Genomic DNA, 16,301 nt, shown 5'->3' on the forward strand with positions numbered 1-16,301 from the left:
CTTCTTTTTTATTTTTTTACCAAGTTGTTTTATTCCATATGTTTCAGTAATTATCAAGAATTTTCCCACAGGTTTGACGACATTACCTCTTTATAATCAAGTCTATACAAAGGAAAACCTGGGAAAAATACACCAAAGAGCTGCAAATCTTATATGCAAATAAAGGAAAAAGAGATAAAAAACGAGGAGTTAATTATGGTAGTAATTTCAAAGAAAAACAATAAGATACAGGCTGGTCCATTTAACTTGAGACAAGCGATTATCTCGAAAACGGTTCATTTTACATCAAAATGAACCAAATGAAAGTTGTTCTGTGCGAAGGGGGAAACCATATGACGATAACATTTTTTGATCTTGACCTTATTTTCAAGGTTATATGAAGGTCACTGCCAATTTTTTAAATGGCACCTACCTATATATTTTATTGTAAAATCTGAATCTGTGGATAAAAGTAAAATAATCCAAAAAAATTAAAAAATTTTACTGTGAGGTTTTGCCAGTACCACGGCAAAACATCTTTTGAAAAAAAATTAAACTTCTTCAGAAACAATTACGTTTATAATGTAGCAAGAACAAATAAGATTTATGAATTTTTAAACATTTTCCTACGCGCTTCGATACATTGTCTTTAGTTCTTAATTCTTAGAATACCATTTAAAAATTCTCAACAAAAAAAATCCAGAAGATCTCGACAACGGTAAGGCCTATAGGCTTGGGAAAAAAATCATTATAAGCAACGCGGGCAAGAGAAATAGCTGGAAATTATTTTGAAGTTCGTAATTCGACCGCTAGGGGGCGTAACTGACATAGAGAAACATAAAATTCCCGCTATCTCAGAAAGTTAGACAATGAGCTATAACTTTGACAACATCATTTAGTAGCTTGAATAATACCGCATCGCTTTTGTTTTGCAATATTTCTCATATCTGTCATAATAAGGGAGGGGGAGGCTAACGCGTTTTCAAATGTTTACATTTTAATACACTGTTGGAAATAATTCACGAGCACACCTGTATAATCTGAACGCGTGTGTCTAGCGCAATAAAATTTGGTATGGAAGTAGAACTAAAGTAGTGTAACTTACTCTTACATGGAGAGTGGCACAACTCTGCTGGGAGGAGAAACATCAATAGCGTATAGATGTTTCCTCAATAGAGTATCCTCCGTGAGCTTCGCGTACCATCGCTACACGACGTGGCATGGAGTCTATAAGTCACTGTATTGTAGCAAGAGGGATGGCCAATCGTGCCACCTCAACTCGCCTCCATAGCTCCTCAACATTAGCCGAGGAAGCCGGATAACGTAGAAGTCTCCGACCAGTAATTTCCCAAACATGTTTGATCGGATTTAGATGCGGAAACCGAGCTAGCCATGGAAGCATTCGTATACGGTGCTCTTCCACAAAGGTCTGTACAACACGCCCGATGTGCTGTCGTACGTTGTCATGCATGTATAGCAGACCTGGGAGCCGCCGAACGTAGGGAAGCACAACGGACCGTAGCACCTCATCTACGTATCGTTGACCCGTCATGGTCTGCTATACACGCAGCAGACGTGTACGTCCACCATGTGTAATAGCACCCCAAACCATAATGCTCGGTTGTCGGTGGATAGGGCATTTTTGCACGCACTGCTCGAGTAGACGATCACCACGGCTCCGACGAACTAAAATTCGCGCATCACCGGTGCTCAATTGGTTCTTGATTCGTCGGAAAACAAAATGTCCCTCAACTCGGCAACACACTAATGCCTAGCGTTGACCCACTCGTGACGTATGCTGCGGTGCTCGGATGTTACTGGAATCCGCTGTTTCGCACGACGCACGCGCAGTCCACTATCTACCAAACACCGCCGTACAGTTCGCGTAGTGAGTGCGCCTTCCCCTGACGGTGGCCAAACAGCTCCAAGTTGCCTTGAGGAGGAAAACACGACGCTAAAGCGCTGAGCACAAGAGCGCGATCCTCGTGTGCTGGGGTCACGCAGGGCCTTCCCGGCCGCGGCTGAAGGTACCTATGTCCTACCTCAGACCATTTTCGCCATGCCCGTAGCACTGCCGATAACGACCGGTCGAGACGACGCGCAATTTCACGGAACGATACACCCTCAATGTGCATACCCTCAAACATTCCTCGCTCAAACTCGCTTAACTAATGCGATCGCCCATCCATTGCGCACAGAGTACGATAACAATGTGGTTCCTCACACCACACTAAAAACGACCGGTATTTTCCATCCACTTCGGTCTCCATAGCGACGGAATGTTCCACTTGGAAGAGCAGCTTAGTCAACAATGCCGCGACGGAACAACTCGAAACTCGATGAATAAACTCGTCTACAGTAAACCTTTGTGCTCCGCAAATATCATGGATTTATCTTCACGCGTTCAGATTATATAGGGTGTGCTCGTGAATTATGTCCAACAGTGTATCTCCTGGACCATTCAACCGATTTGAATATGTTTGGTCTTGTTTGAAAAAGCATTTCATTCTCTTTTAAAAGATATGTTCAGTAAGACTGCTTGGTTTAAAACAAATAAGCTAGAGGGCGTTATCTACAGCGGTTACATATTTTTGTGATTTTTGAAAGAAAGTTACATGGAACGGTACTATTTACTTCACAAACCCTTAATCACCATAAAATTTGCTAAATATTAGTGAAAACAGCATCTCGATATCTCCATCCATTCTCCAATTATAGAAGAAAATGTTAAAAGTTCGTATATCTTAATCGGATCAAGTTACCTTAGGAAACAAATAAGAGAGCACAAAAATGTTATTACCTAGACCTTTACTTCACACTTTATCCAAGCTTAGAACTGCTTCAAAACTACTTTTGAGGCGTGTTTAAAAGCCAACGGATCAATGAAACATCAACAATGATAAAAAAACAAAATAAACCAAAACACTTAGAATAACTTAAATTTTTGGTAAAAATAGCTCACTAATGTTCGAAATGCCTTCTATAAACCTCGATGCATTTATTTCATCTAGTTTCGACGAAAAAAAAACACTGTTTATGTCTCGGCCCAAGACACGTTTGTACTGGCATTTAGTGTTTTGTCATATTTTCTCTGGTTATTGGATTTTCTTGAAAAGTCAGGTCGTTTACTCTACCCAATAATAAAATAATTTAGATAAAGGGGTGAAAGCAATGTGGGTTTGCCTCGAACCAAGAATGCATATTATGCAAGTTTACACCAGCTTGTGGAGAGATGCTTCATGCATCCATAGCATTTGTGATAAAAGGTTTGGATTTGCCCAAATCATATTTAGAAGTCAATTCGCAACACTTGAATTAAGAGAATAAGTTTTATAGATTCAATCTTTACTCAATCCCCAAATTTTATGACGTCGAGAAGGTCCCGAAATAAAACCTGAAAAGAACTTTAATAGCAATGCAAAAATGTTAAGTTTAACCAATAAACGGCTAATACACATGAACTATACTCTGTTTTTAAACCAGGAGGAGTAAACGCTAAAGTCAGATTTACACTAGGAAAAATTACCAGAAAATATCACTAGATATTTTGGCGGTAAATTTAAATTAATAATTATTATTTATTTACTTATTATCGTATTTATTTTCGTTTGTTATCGTCAACACTAAACATACAAATTAACATTGAAGTTATGAGTGTATTTATTTCAAAATATAATAAAGAAGGGTTTAAGAACACAAAATTTACAATAATGACACGAAACTGTCGAATTGTCAATAACCTAACCTTCAAATTCAAAATCAAAATTGCCTGTGTGTGAACCTTCCTCGCATTCAACCAATCACGTGCAAGGTCAATCTGGTGACAAATTTAAAATACTCCTCCTGGTTTAAAAACAGAGTATAATTGCCAAAGAAAACTTCAAGGTATAATTAATGTTTGTAAACAAAACTAACCTTACCTAACATTCCTTCACGCTATAATTGACATTACAAAAGAAAACTTCACGCTATAATTGCCATTACTAATTGCCAAAGAAAACTTCATGGTATAATTAATGTTTGTAAACAAAACTAACCTTACCTCACGTTCCTTCACGCCATAATTGACATTACAAAAGAAAACTTCACGCTATAATTGCCATTACAAATTGCCAAAGAATACTTCATGGTATAATTAATGTTTGTAAACAAAACTAACCTTACCGAACATTCCTTCCCGCTATAATTGACATTACAAAAGAAAACTTCACGCTATAATTGCCATTACTAATTGCCAAAGAATACTTCATGGTATAATTAATGTTTGTAAACAAAACTAACCTAACCTAACATTCAACTTCTGAAGACACAGGGCTAAACCCGAAACTTAAAAATATACAACTTAGCGCTGAATAACAATTAAAACTAGAACTAACACTTGCACTAGAACTATACTCTGTTTTTAAACCAGGAGGAGTAAACGTGAAAGTCAGATTTACACTGGGAAAAATCACCAGAAAATATCACTAGACATTTTGGCGGTAAATTTAAATTAATAATTATTATTTATTTATTTACTTATTATTGTATTTATTTTCGTTTGTTATCGTCAACACTATACATACAAATTAACATTGAAGTTATGAGTGTATTTATTTCAAAATATAATAAAAACGGGTTTAAGAACACAAAATATACAATAATGACACGGAACTGTCGAATTATCAATTACCTAACCTTCAAACTCAAAATCAAAATTCAAAATTGCCTGTGTGTGAACCTTCCTCGCATTCAACCAATCACGTGCAAGGTCAATCTGGTGACAAATTTAAAATACTCCTCCTGGTTTAAAAACAGAGTATAGTAGGTATAAATATTTGACAGATGTGATAAATATCTCAAGGTTCTCCAATATCATGGCTGTGGAACGTCAAAGAAAAAGGTGTAGATTTATTTTTTTAGTACCTTATCCCACTTATGCCCGAATTAATTTTTTTTAGATTTTTGTGTTTCCAGTATCATTTTTTCCAGCATTATTTTTAAGAAAATATGGACATGAACAGGACAATATACTTTCTCAATAAAATCAATCAAATCAACATAAACTTTAAAACTAAATGTATTGGAATATTTATTGTCCATTATCTTGTGTGGAAGTGAACAAAACAGAATTCATGGAGATTGACTTTATATTTTTGACAAGACTATCTCGTGTTTTTTTACAGATAGCACAGTGATTTTGTTTTTCTGCATAGACAATCCAGTGGTTTCTTGAAATCGCACTTGCGTTGGCACTCACCACCTCATCCTGCCGGGGGAATACCATATTTTTGTAAATACGTTCACACTACTATTCTTCGAAAATGTAAATAATCCATTTTTTAGCCAATTTCTTTTTTATATAGTTGCCATCCATTGTGCGCTAAAATATCGACAGAAAACGCAAAAATAACCTTTTTTTCTGTTTTGATACCCACCTTTCCACTCTACATTCTGGAAGCGTAAAATCACAAGTACTGACCTTCAGGAGTACTCTATTATCATGCCTGGTTGTAACGGTTAGTTTATTGGCAACATCTGTGCAATAGTCATAGAAACCTCTGTCTTTCTTTTCTACCACTTTTGAAGGTATTACGGCACACTTTTCAATCCTATTTTATTTGATAGTTCCTGTCAAAATCAGTTATTAGTTTGTTTTATTTGTTCTTTTATCAGTCCAAGTACAGCAGACTCTCCTATACTAAATGCTGGTTCCTTTATAGTTGGTTTTCTTACTTTTTCTGGTTGTCACATTTTCTTCTTTATCCGCTAAAGTACCAGCTGCATTTTATCTCGTCGGTTTTTTCCTTGGTGTGGGGTCAAATTGCATCAAATACGCAAGAGGTTAGCAGAGGCACCACATTTTGTAACAGTATCGTATCGGCTTTCCTTTTAAAAATTGTTTTGCCCCGTGCTTACCAAGGTATGAACCCATACTTTCATCAACACTCAGCCTTTCTTAGAGTTCTAAGAATTTCAAAAATTTTGAATTAAGCACTTGCATCAATTCTCGTAGTTTCGCAAATTTGTCGCCCTGAGAAAGGTTATTAGCACAGTGGAGATGTCTTTCTATCATTTCGAATCCATATGTTCTCATAGAAGATATTCACTAGTGTCATATTGCAAGATTCGGTTCCACATTCTACATCTAGGAACAACACAATAAACACATAATATAGTAATATGGCCAAAAAACACTTTATTTCTTCATTGGAATTCCGGAAATTAAGTTCACCCTTTTGCTGTGCATATAACGTCGCCATTTCTGCCAAAAATGATATAATGCTATCATCAAGAAAAAGCTCAAAGCATTCCACCGGAACAGAAGGAATGGGTGCTGATTGCATTGGTTTCTCAAAGTTTGGAAACCCAGGAATAAGATGGGATTATTGCCAGTTTCTTTGTTTCGATAACCTCTTTTGTATATCTGACAAAGGTTCGTTGTCACTATTTGACTCTTCGTTAGTATCGCTATCACCAATTGTGAAAGTCCGTCCTTGATTTGTAATTTTCGCTGTAGCTTCCGCTTGAAGCTATCGACCATCCAGTTATTAATGTCGTTGCAGAAGTCTTCATTGCCGCTATCTTCAGCACTTTCAGCACCATCATCTGGAGGAGTGATAAAAACATCAGCGGTCCAAAAATCTTCGTCTTCTATTATTTGAATGAGTTCTGCAGTTGTGAGGGGTCTTAAATTATTATAAATCTTTATGGACCCGCTTAGCATAGTTCCAATATTGGAACTTTTGGAAAAAGTGTTTTTTTTTTGTACTTATCCTATTTATTATTATAGATGATATATGGAAATGTGTTGAGAATTGTTAGGGCAATAAACACATCTCAAAATAATAGATAATATCAGTTTAAAAATAGAAAATGTCACTTACCTTTTACTAGCCATTTTTTACGAAAGTAATTTCCAACTTTTTCTACACGTTAAAGGCACAATAATTCGTCAAACAATCACTCTCACTAATCAACGTGTTTACTAAAAACGTGTTACTGTCTGCAAAATCACGTTGTGACTAACAACAAAGCGTGGAGAGGAGCAAAACGAGGTTATTCCATTATTGGAACTGTGGGCATAAACAGGTTAATGCTACATATTCTTATAAAAGATGGAATATGTAGCATAATAAATAATAATAAAAAATAAATGGAATAAAAACAATAATATATTTTCTTATATTATTGTTTACCATCGGTAAGATCATTACAGAGAATAGCGGAACAAAGAACACTACTCACAGTTTGCAGCCACTAGAAACTCCAAAATCAGATGACGGCTGGGTAAAATATCAAAATTGCCAACGCTGGACCCACGAAGCTTGCGCTAAGGTAAATCACGACGATGATGAAGACAATTCTTGCGATTTTTGCAAATAAAACTTAAAAGTTTGAGTTACTTAAGTGAAATCCACTGTATGTAATTGATTCATGGACTGATACAGCTTTAGTCTAAAAAAAATACAGCTTTAAAATCAATAAAAAGGTAAAACGTGTAGTTTTACTCATAGCATTTCTCAAGCATCTGACGCAATATAAAAATCTGATCTGTTCGTCGTCAAATCTGTCGTCGATCCACCAGTTCAAAATCCGCATTGGTATTGTATAATTCTGTGTTCCGCGTACATGTTCAACAGTATTTTGTAGTAGTGTGACCTTTCTTATGTAAGAGGAATATGAGTCTGATGTTCCGCTTCATCGGCATCCGTTTTTCACGCGAAACTTTTAGGATGATTTACAGCATGGTTTCCTCTAATCTTTATCCACCGGTTTTAAAGAGTTTGTGGTTCTTTAGCTTGTTTATAGCATTTCGTATTTCCTGCAAATTGGGTATTTCTACTGGGTCAATCGTTTTGTATTTCTCTTTCTTCTTGGTCATCAGAGCCAAGCATTTCGGGGAAGTGTTGTCTCCTCCTTGTTGGTACGAATTTGTGCTTGCTCTTACATATTATGCTGATTTTTGATTTAAAATCCTTTCTTACAATTTTGACTCTTTGGTACAACTTTTTCGTTTCTGACTGATTTTAGACTCGTTCTATTTAGTCCAATATTCTCTCCTCACCTTCTCTTTTCTCTTCTCCTACGTATTCTCTTTTTCTCTCTTCTAAGTTTTCTATACCTCTTCTCTGCCTGGCTTATTTTCCGCTATTGTTTCTTCTGGTATGGTTTGTTCTTTCTGGTCATACTCACTTGGCATTCTTCATCAAACCAGTCGTTTCGTTGTGTTTTATGGTCATAGCTCAAGATGCTTTCGACTGCTTGTTTTATGACCTCGTTAACACTTTGCCTTATAGAGTTTACTGGTTTGTCACCTTTAATCTTTAAGTTCTCCTCAATATAATTCGAGTACGCAATCAATATTTCCTCTTATTTTAGGGCATATGTGTTGTATCTCCTCGACGTGCTTCCTTTAACTTTTTTTAACGTGTGGTCCGAATCGATGTTTGCTCTTAAATAACGTTTTCTGATTGGTTAAATTCTTCAACTTGAAATTCGTAATTTAAATTTCTCCGGTATTACCAACTTCGAAATGTCAAATGTCACCAATTAAATTTTATCAAACATTATTGAAATTTCTGTTTTAACAATATTTATACATGAAATGTTGTAGTTTTATTGCTTTAACTTTGTTTTGCTGATTTCGGAACATTTTTTTTTAGATTTCAACGTCCGGCTTCAAAAATGTATCCAAATTTAATCTACGGATTTTCGTCCAATTCTTTATCAAAACTCCCATATGATGGATGGTTTTCGTTTTTGATATGATAAGATTATCGTTTTCAATGGTTTCAACCGGACAAACATGAATTATAGTAAGAAATTAATGAAAAATGAAATTTGAGGTTATGTCACTGCCAAAATTCTACAAAATTACTTCGTATCGACTTTATATGGATTAAATAGAATAAAAAACGTAAACGGTCAACAATACGTAATGAATTCTAACATATCTACAACATTTTATTAATACAAAAACAAATTTCTATAATTATTATTCATAACCTTACCCACAAGTAATACGATTATGCAAAATTTCAAAAAATAATGAACGACTTGGTTGTATTATTACAATATGTACATCCTATAATGTACCCAAATAGATATGGGATAACCCAAACTAGAAAGGTTGTATTTTTAATGAAAAAAGAAAACAATTCAATTTATCATATAAAAATATCATTCTATTTTTTTTATTTATTAAACTATTGAGCTATTAGCCCATTGTACAACTTCTGTAGGAATACTAGCTGATGATTTTTTAACAAATTCCAAAATTTGTTGAGACGATAATAACAATTTAAACATTTGATATTCCTTTTGAAGCTTAGTTCCTTGAGAAACAGATACAATTAACTCCATATTCTAAAATAAAACAAAAGATTAACTCATTATAATTTGTTATTAAATATTAATTAACCTGAATATGTTCAAAAGCTTTCATAACAACAGCTCTTTGAACGGTTTGAATGTTAGAATTAGCATTTACAAACTTAACATATCTTGTATAAATCATTTCAAAATTCATCAATTGATTATCGTATATATCACAGTGATGTTTCATAGCGATTAATAAACAAAGTTCTAAAACTGTGACGTCATTTAACATTTCGAGTATTTCATCTTTTTCAAATTCTGCTAATTTATCTTCAAAATCTTTTATTGTTAATGTTGATTTTTTCGAAGACAATGAGTTGATTATCTGCAACTAATTTAATTTCTATTATTTATTTAATTAAATTAATTTAATAAAAATTCCCACCAAAATATTTTTTAAACATCTTTCATCACAATCAACATCGATTAATCGTTGAATCAGCTGCATAAACTTTTTATTATCAAGAATTTCTTTAACACAAATATTCCATTCATTTCTATACTTTTTTGGAATATTTAATTTAAAATCATCACTAAAAGTTAAAAAATAACCAATCCTTTCAATCAAACTCTTTAGCTCCAATGTGTTATTATCATTTCCAGGTGATAAAAAAATTTGTCTGTGAGAAAACCGAGATTTTACTCGCTTTTCTAATAATTCAATTACATCTAATCGACAAGTTGTACCTAAAATAATTTAATAAAATTATTTTGAACATGATTTTTTTAATTTTAGTTACCAATAATGCATAAAGGTGTTTGTGCCGATTGTGAAACATCAAATAAATTATACAATAAAGTTTGATTGTGGTGATTACAAAACAAATCGAATTTTTCCAAAATAATAACGACACTTTTAGCTGTTTCTTTGTTCCCAGATTTTAAGCAAGCCAATAAAAAGGCTAAATTCTCAGCGAAACTTCCAAAAACTTTTCCATCAACTGCATTATCCAAATCCATTTGACTTGTCATTTCTTTTAAAGCTAAGCGATCATCTGTATGGACTAAACCGTGAAGTTCCACAAACACTGAATTCGTCCGTAACAATTTTTTCTTATTTAAATTATTTAATACATTTCTCAATAACTATTAAGAAAAATAAAGAATTAGTATATTATTTAAAAACATTAATTAATTAGATTTTTTGTGCTTACAGTGGTTTTTCCTGAACATCTTGGCCCTATTAACAACACCGAATTTGATTCACCATTCTCTATGGTCCTTTCAATTAATTTTTGTATTTGATTCGTTTCGTTTTCATAACCAACCAATGTAGAATCGTTTAAAATTTTCGATTTTAAATACGAACGTGTTATTGATATATTTTTATTTGATTCATTCATTTTTGTATTGGATTCTTAATTTTATGTTTTGTGAGGTCATACCCCTGGCACTTAATAGGAGCTAGGTTAACCATTGTGAACATAGTCACGAATGTTATTGTTAGTATAGAACCGACGCATTGATGGCGCTAGTGTTCATTATATCGTTACCAACTTCAGGGACGACTTAGGAAAGCTTTGTTTTGTTGACAATGACAGTTTGTTGGTGTAAGTTGATGTTTAAGAATTTTGTAAGTTTTCGGTGTTTTTTAAGTAATTTGTTACTATGTATTTTATTAAGGATGTTATTTTCCGAAGTTTTACTTATGGTAAGTACATTTAATTTAAGAGTTTTCTTTTTTTATAAATGTAACTTAAAAATGACAAATGTGTAGGTACATCTTTTTTAATAGAAAATTAGTGGAAGGAATTACACTACGGATGAATGCAGAGAACGGTGTGGAACTTTTTACCGATTTCCAAACCCAAAACTATCCACAAATATTTTAACTAAGTGGATGGGAAGAATTATGGCAATATGAAGACATGAGAATTTACAGAAATGTTCATGGTGGAAAGCATTTCTCTAAGGAACATGTTGGATGGAATAGTAATAAGGAATAATAGTATGTTCTAGTTTTGCCGATGGTATGACAAGAGATTATGAGTTTATATATATATTTTATATATTATAAACATTATACATAGGTCTGTACCTACAGGCTTATACATGCATGTTATATATTATATATAATTAAATAAATGTTATAATATAATAATATACCAAGGACAGTAGAATCTAACAGGACTGCTACATCCATTGTATTTTTGTAGTCCACTACGGGTTGGTTGCCCGCACTCTACGTCACACTATTTGCCACGCCTGGTAACTGTCTGTGTTTTTAGAGGTTATATGATAGACATTAATACGTCTAAAAACATAAAACTTCAAAAATATAATGAATACGTCTAGGATATAACCTCTAATAATACACAGCAAACACAGACCATAACAACAGCTGGGCGTGGAAAATGGTATGACGTAGTTTGCGGGCAGGTTGTCACAACAATGGATGTAGCAGTCCTGTTAGATTCTACTGTCCTTGATAATATACCATAATTATAATACTTATTATACTTATAACTTTTTATTTATTTAATTTCTGTGTTAGATAAAATACCATAGTAACATATTGTAAGCAATTTTGTTGGATCTTTATATATACAGCAATTAACCTTTGTGTAACATCAAATCAATGTTAAAATTTTAATATGACTGTTGTAACAATTGTACTTATACATTAAATTTTTATTTTATGAACGTTTTAGGATGAACCGATAGTCAGAATGTGATAAAGGTTTCAAATTGGAAACGAATTAGGAAAAATAACAAAAAAATAAAATAAGAGTATTGAATACTGTTAATACTAATAATAAACGTCTTTATTCAACATAAATTATAATGCAAAATAGAACATAAAGTGTCTATTCCAAATTACAGTGCACATATCTGAATTAATGTGAATTTTTCTGATATTGTTAACATTTCCAACTATTGTAATTGTAAATTTCAATTATTTTATTTATTATTATTTCTGTTTAAAACTTTATAACTAGAAAACTTTTTCTTTATTATCTAAGATTGATTTATTGTCTAAGTTTTAAGTTTTTTACTGTTCAAAACTGTACTTTTGTTTTACAACATTCAATATTTAAATAAAATTTTTAAGTATACAACATACACTTCTTAATTGCCCCAAAATCAAAAAATTATCTGAAAAGTTTTTTTAGAATAAAAAATATGTCACAGTTGAAATTGGCGGTATTTGATATTAGTATGGAATCAAGCATTTGGTGGCGCTAGTGCTGAGCGACAAAAATTCAACGCTAATGTCACATCTATACATTATCTATGTGTGAGGTTATGATGAAAACATAACCTTAAATTTTTAAACTTGACGTTTGATTGAAGTGTATAAATTTTAGAAATTTAAAAGAAAATTTTATTAGAAAGGATATAAAATATGTATTATTATAGAAATATTAAAAAAAAGATATAAAATAAAATTAAAACAATATTAAAATAAAAAGCGAAATATTAACGGTTAAAATTTTATTATTTTTAGGTTATCCAACTTGACTTGGTTACCATGGTGATTACAATCCAAATATTGCAGATGCTTGTTAAAATTAAAATTGAATTTAAGTTCTTTTAAGGAAAACGTCTTATTTAATTGGTTTAAAAGGCTGTATTTAACTCAAAATTGGTTTATCTAGGGAATTATAAACAAGGTAAGTGGATAAAATCAAAAAAAGATATTTTTAATTTATTACTCTTAATTAGAATCGATTTAAATTAATTACAATTAACGAATCTATTATGAATGCGAGATAATCGTAATGAAATCGCAATGTTTTAAAATTAATAAAAATTAGGATAGAATTGATAAAAAAATCGGAATAAAATTTTATTATTTTGAGGTTATCCAACTTGACTCGGTTACCATGGTAATTATGATCTAAATATTGCAGTTGCTTGTCAAAATTGACGTTGAATTTAAGTTTTTTAAATATGAAATTAAGTTTTTTAAATTTGAAATTAAATTATGTACCTATGTATACCTTTTTAATTTTTCCCTTATAAAGTATATTCCTCAGTTTGCTTTTTAAAAAATTGACCCGTTACAGCCAGAAATAAAGTCAGGATGATCTTTTGGAATTTATTCTCTTTGAGATTTTGCAACATAACCGAAATTTACAATATTCATTTTAAAATATTTATTTATGTACATACAAACTTTTGTTAACATACCCAAGCTTGTTTCCAAGATGTTTAACTCCTGTATGCATCTAGGGGAGAGTGCGTCTTTAGACGCACGGCTAAACCCAATACTTTCTAGTTCTTGTGTTAGTTCTAGTGTAAAACTAGAACTAACACAAGACCTCTCAAGAGTCTCTGCAAGCTATATGGGACTACAAATAAATACGAACAAGACGAAGTTTATTAATGCCGAAAAAGAACGCAGTGCTAGAGACGCGGGTCAAAAGATCAGAATTGGAGATTATAACATCGAAGCAGTGAAAGAGTTATATGAACTCTGTTACTTTAACTCAGGTACCTCGGAGCCTTGATAAACCGGAGTAATGATATCAATGAGACGCATTATGCTTGCTAACAATGGACTGCCAAATATCCGTAAATCGAAACTATCAAGAAGTTTGAAATTGATCAAGAACAGATCATAATTTATAAAAGCCTAATTGTACCAGTGCTGATCTACGGCACGGAATCATAGACCTTAACAAGAACAGATGAAACGCTACTAGCAACATTTGAAAGAAAAATCTTGCGGAAAGTATATGGTGCAGTGCATGAAAAGGACGCCTGGAAACGTAGATATAATTTTGAACTCGATAACTTATATAGAGAATCGGGAAACAGAGATATAATAACAACGATCAAGATTGCCAGGTTTAGATGGTCAGGACATATAGCACGTTATGACATGGGCATACCAACGAGGCGAACAACTGGTTTTGTTGCATACACCCACTTTTCAAAAACCTCCAAAAGAAAAAGTCGAATGGTGTTAGATTAGGAGATCGTGGTGGAAACTCAAATTCATCTCTTCTACCAATCCAATGGTTTGGAAACGTTCGGCTTAAAAAGTCTCGGACTGCGCGACCATAATGTAGAGGAGTTTGTTGGAACCACTTATTGTCAATACCATTATGGCATATGGCATGTAGACTTGGAACCACTTGATTTTCTAACAGTTGCAAATAAATATCTGGAGACAGATGTCTCCGTCCAAATTTCCATTAATAAAAAATTGACAATTAGGTTCTCTCCCATAATACCAGCCCTTACATTCATTTTCTGTGGTCTCTGAGTATGATCTTCTCTAATTAAACGTGGATTTTCGTCACTCCAATAACCACAATTGTGCCTATTAACCTTACCATTTAAGTAGAAAGTAGAAAGTTTTCCAAGTCACCTTCATTCAATTCCTGAACTGGGTAAAATTTATAGAGGAAATAGTTATTTCTTTTCAAAATTCTGTGGACAGAACTTTTACCAATTTCTTGTACCTGAGACGCTTTTAATAAGAAACTTGAAGGTTCTTCAATAAAAGCAGTAACACTTCTCCGGTTTTTTCTGGAGTTATTGCAGATTTCGCTCTACCAGTTCTCGGAAGATCTTTTACAGTTCCCTCTTCTTGAAATCTTCGAACAGTTCTTTCGAGTGTTGATTTAGAAATCGGTTGATAAAAAAAACATTGAAGACGTGCTGCACTTCATCGTAAGATCTTGTTCTATCCCCAAAGTCACGAATCATTAAAAGAGTGATTCTTACTTTTTCGGTCAGTTTTTGCGGCATTTTTAGAGCTAATAAAAGCAAATTTTAGAAAACAAGTTTGTTTTTAACGGTTGTAGACAAGATACTCCATTTGAGTAATACTTGCTTTGTACTCTCCAGCTAGAATATTTGACTTTTGAACGGCAAAACCTCTTTTAACATCAGCTTATAAGATAACCATGCATGTTTGATAGCATTATACATTTGATTGTATGGATCAGTTCTGAATATTCGATGACCATTAAATTCACCTTCTTATAACACTTCTTGAAATTAATTATGGCAAGGGGCATTATCAGTTACCAATGTAATTGTTGATTGATACATATTTTCTGCATTTCCAAACCAATGTCGCATAAATTCATTTGCTTTTGGTCTCTTGAAGGCTCTTCTAATTCCATGATAAATCAAACCCATATACACTATACATCCAATAACACGAGTGTTTGCTCCTCTACAGCTGGCACAAATATATGACCAACAGTCTCCTTTGATCGTCTCTTTCTTCTTGATATAAATAGACTAAAATTGGTTTCATCTACGAGTATTTAAATAATAACGTAAGAATATTTGCTTTGTCCAGCTCATTGCAAATATCTTTTTCTTATATCGTCTTATAACTTTAAACAGTTTTGCATAAAAAATTAATGAAGATACCTAAAAAATCGAGATTCTGAATCTATTTTGCCTTGCTGCATGTCTTCAAATCACTGAAAGTATACAGGAACATAAAGATATGTGTGTACAAAACTATAAGTTGGCATGTCATCTCTAAGATGCCTATTCATTTGCATGCAAATATTAACTGGTTAGTCCAGGCAGACCGTCTACATCATTTCTTAGATGACATGCGTGTTAAAGTTTGTGTTGAAAGGAATGTTGTTTTGATAGCAGCGCCACTTTTTTGTTCAATGAAAAATAATAATAAGACATTTTAGCCTAACAACTTCTTACAAAACTAAAATATCTCAACCCATTCCAAAGATACTTAACCTAAGAGTCTTAAGTGAAACACCCTGTATAGAATTAGATATAATGAGAGTTCGTGAAAATACAGAGACTGCTGTGGGCAAGGTATGTAATAAAGATGGATGAAAATCATTTATCACAGAGAAGGTGGGACGAGACAGAAGACGAAGTGGCTAAACAGCTAATACAAGTGAAAAGCTGAAAAAGGATGGAGACGGAGAAGTACGAGTGGAGAGCAAGGTCTCAATGGCTGTAGTGCCACAAAGGGAGATAAAGAGAGAGAGAGTTTGGGTTATCAATGAAATTAAAAA

General features: G+C 33.1%; 1 protein-coding gene and 1 long non-coding RNA gene across 3 annotated transcripts; one reads left to right on the forward strand and one right to left on the reverse strand.

The window, feature by feature from the left end:
- Positions 1-9,124: 9,124 nt before the first annotated feature.
- LOC111424445 (origin recognition complex subunit 4) lies at positions 9,125-10,743 on the reverse strand. Its single transcript, XM_023057980.2, has 5 exons — positions 10,494-10,743; positions 10,080-10,425; positions 9,725-10,026; positions 9,383-9,670; positions 9,125-9,327 (listed from the first exon to the last, which is right to left on the reverse strand). The coding sequence occupies exons 1-5, from the start codon at positions 10,680-10,682 to the stop codon at positions 9,163-9,165; spliced, it is 1,290 nt and encodes a 429-aa protein (XP_022913748.2). The 5' UTR covers positions 10,683-10,743; the 3' UTR covers positions 9,125-9,162.
- On the forward strand, positions 10,724-12,398 carry LOC139430795 (uncharacterized). Of its 2 annotated transcripts, none has more exons than XR_011641159.1 (2): positions 10,724-10,990; positions 11,057-12,398. It is a non-coding gene; the product is annotated as an uncharacterized lncRNA (long non-coding RNA). The 2 variants fall into 2 exon arrangements; XR_011641160.1 differs by having other exon boundaries at positions 11,075-12,398.
- The last annotated feature ends 3,903 nt before the right edge of the window (positions 12,399-16,301 follow it).

This window comes from Onthophagus taurus, chromosome 7 (genome assembly GCF_036711975.1).
Source record: "Onthophagus taurus isolate NC chromosome 7, IU_Otau_3.0, whole genome shotgun sequence".
NCBI lineage: Eukaryota > Metazoa > Arthropoda > Insecta > Coleoptera > Scarabaeidae > Onthophagus > Onthophagus taurus.

What these genes read in the sequence shown, in the direction of transcription:
- LOC111424445 (XM_023057980.2), bottom strand. Translation starts at nt 10,682, where the DNA reads ATGAATGAATCAAATAAAAATATATCAATAACACGTTCGTATTTAAAA. An exon ending in GATGTTTAAAAAATATTTTG is followed by an intron (nt 9,671 to 9,724) that starts GTGGGAATTTTT and finishes AAATTAAATTAG; the next exon opens with TTGCAGATAATCAACTCATT. An exon ending in AAGCTTTTGAACATATTCAG is followed by an intron (nt 9,328 to 9,382) that starts GTTAATTAATAT and finishes GTTTTATTTTAG; the next exon opens with AATATGGAGTTAATTGTATC.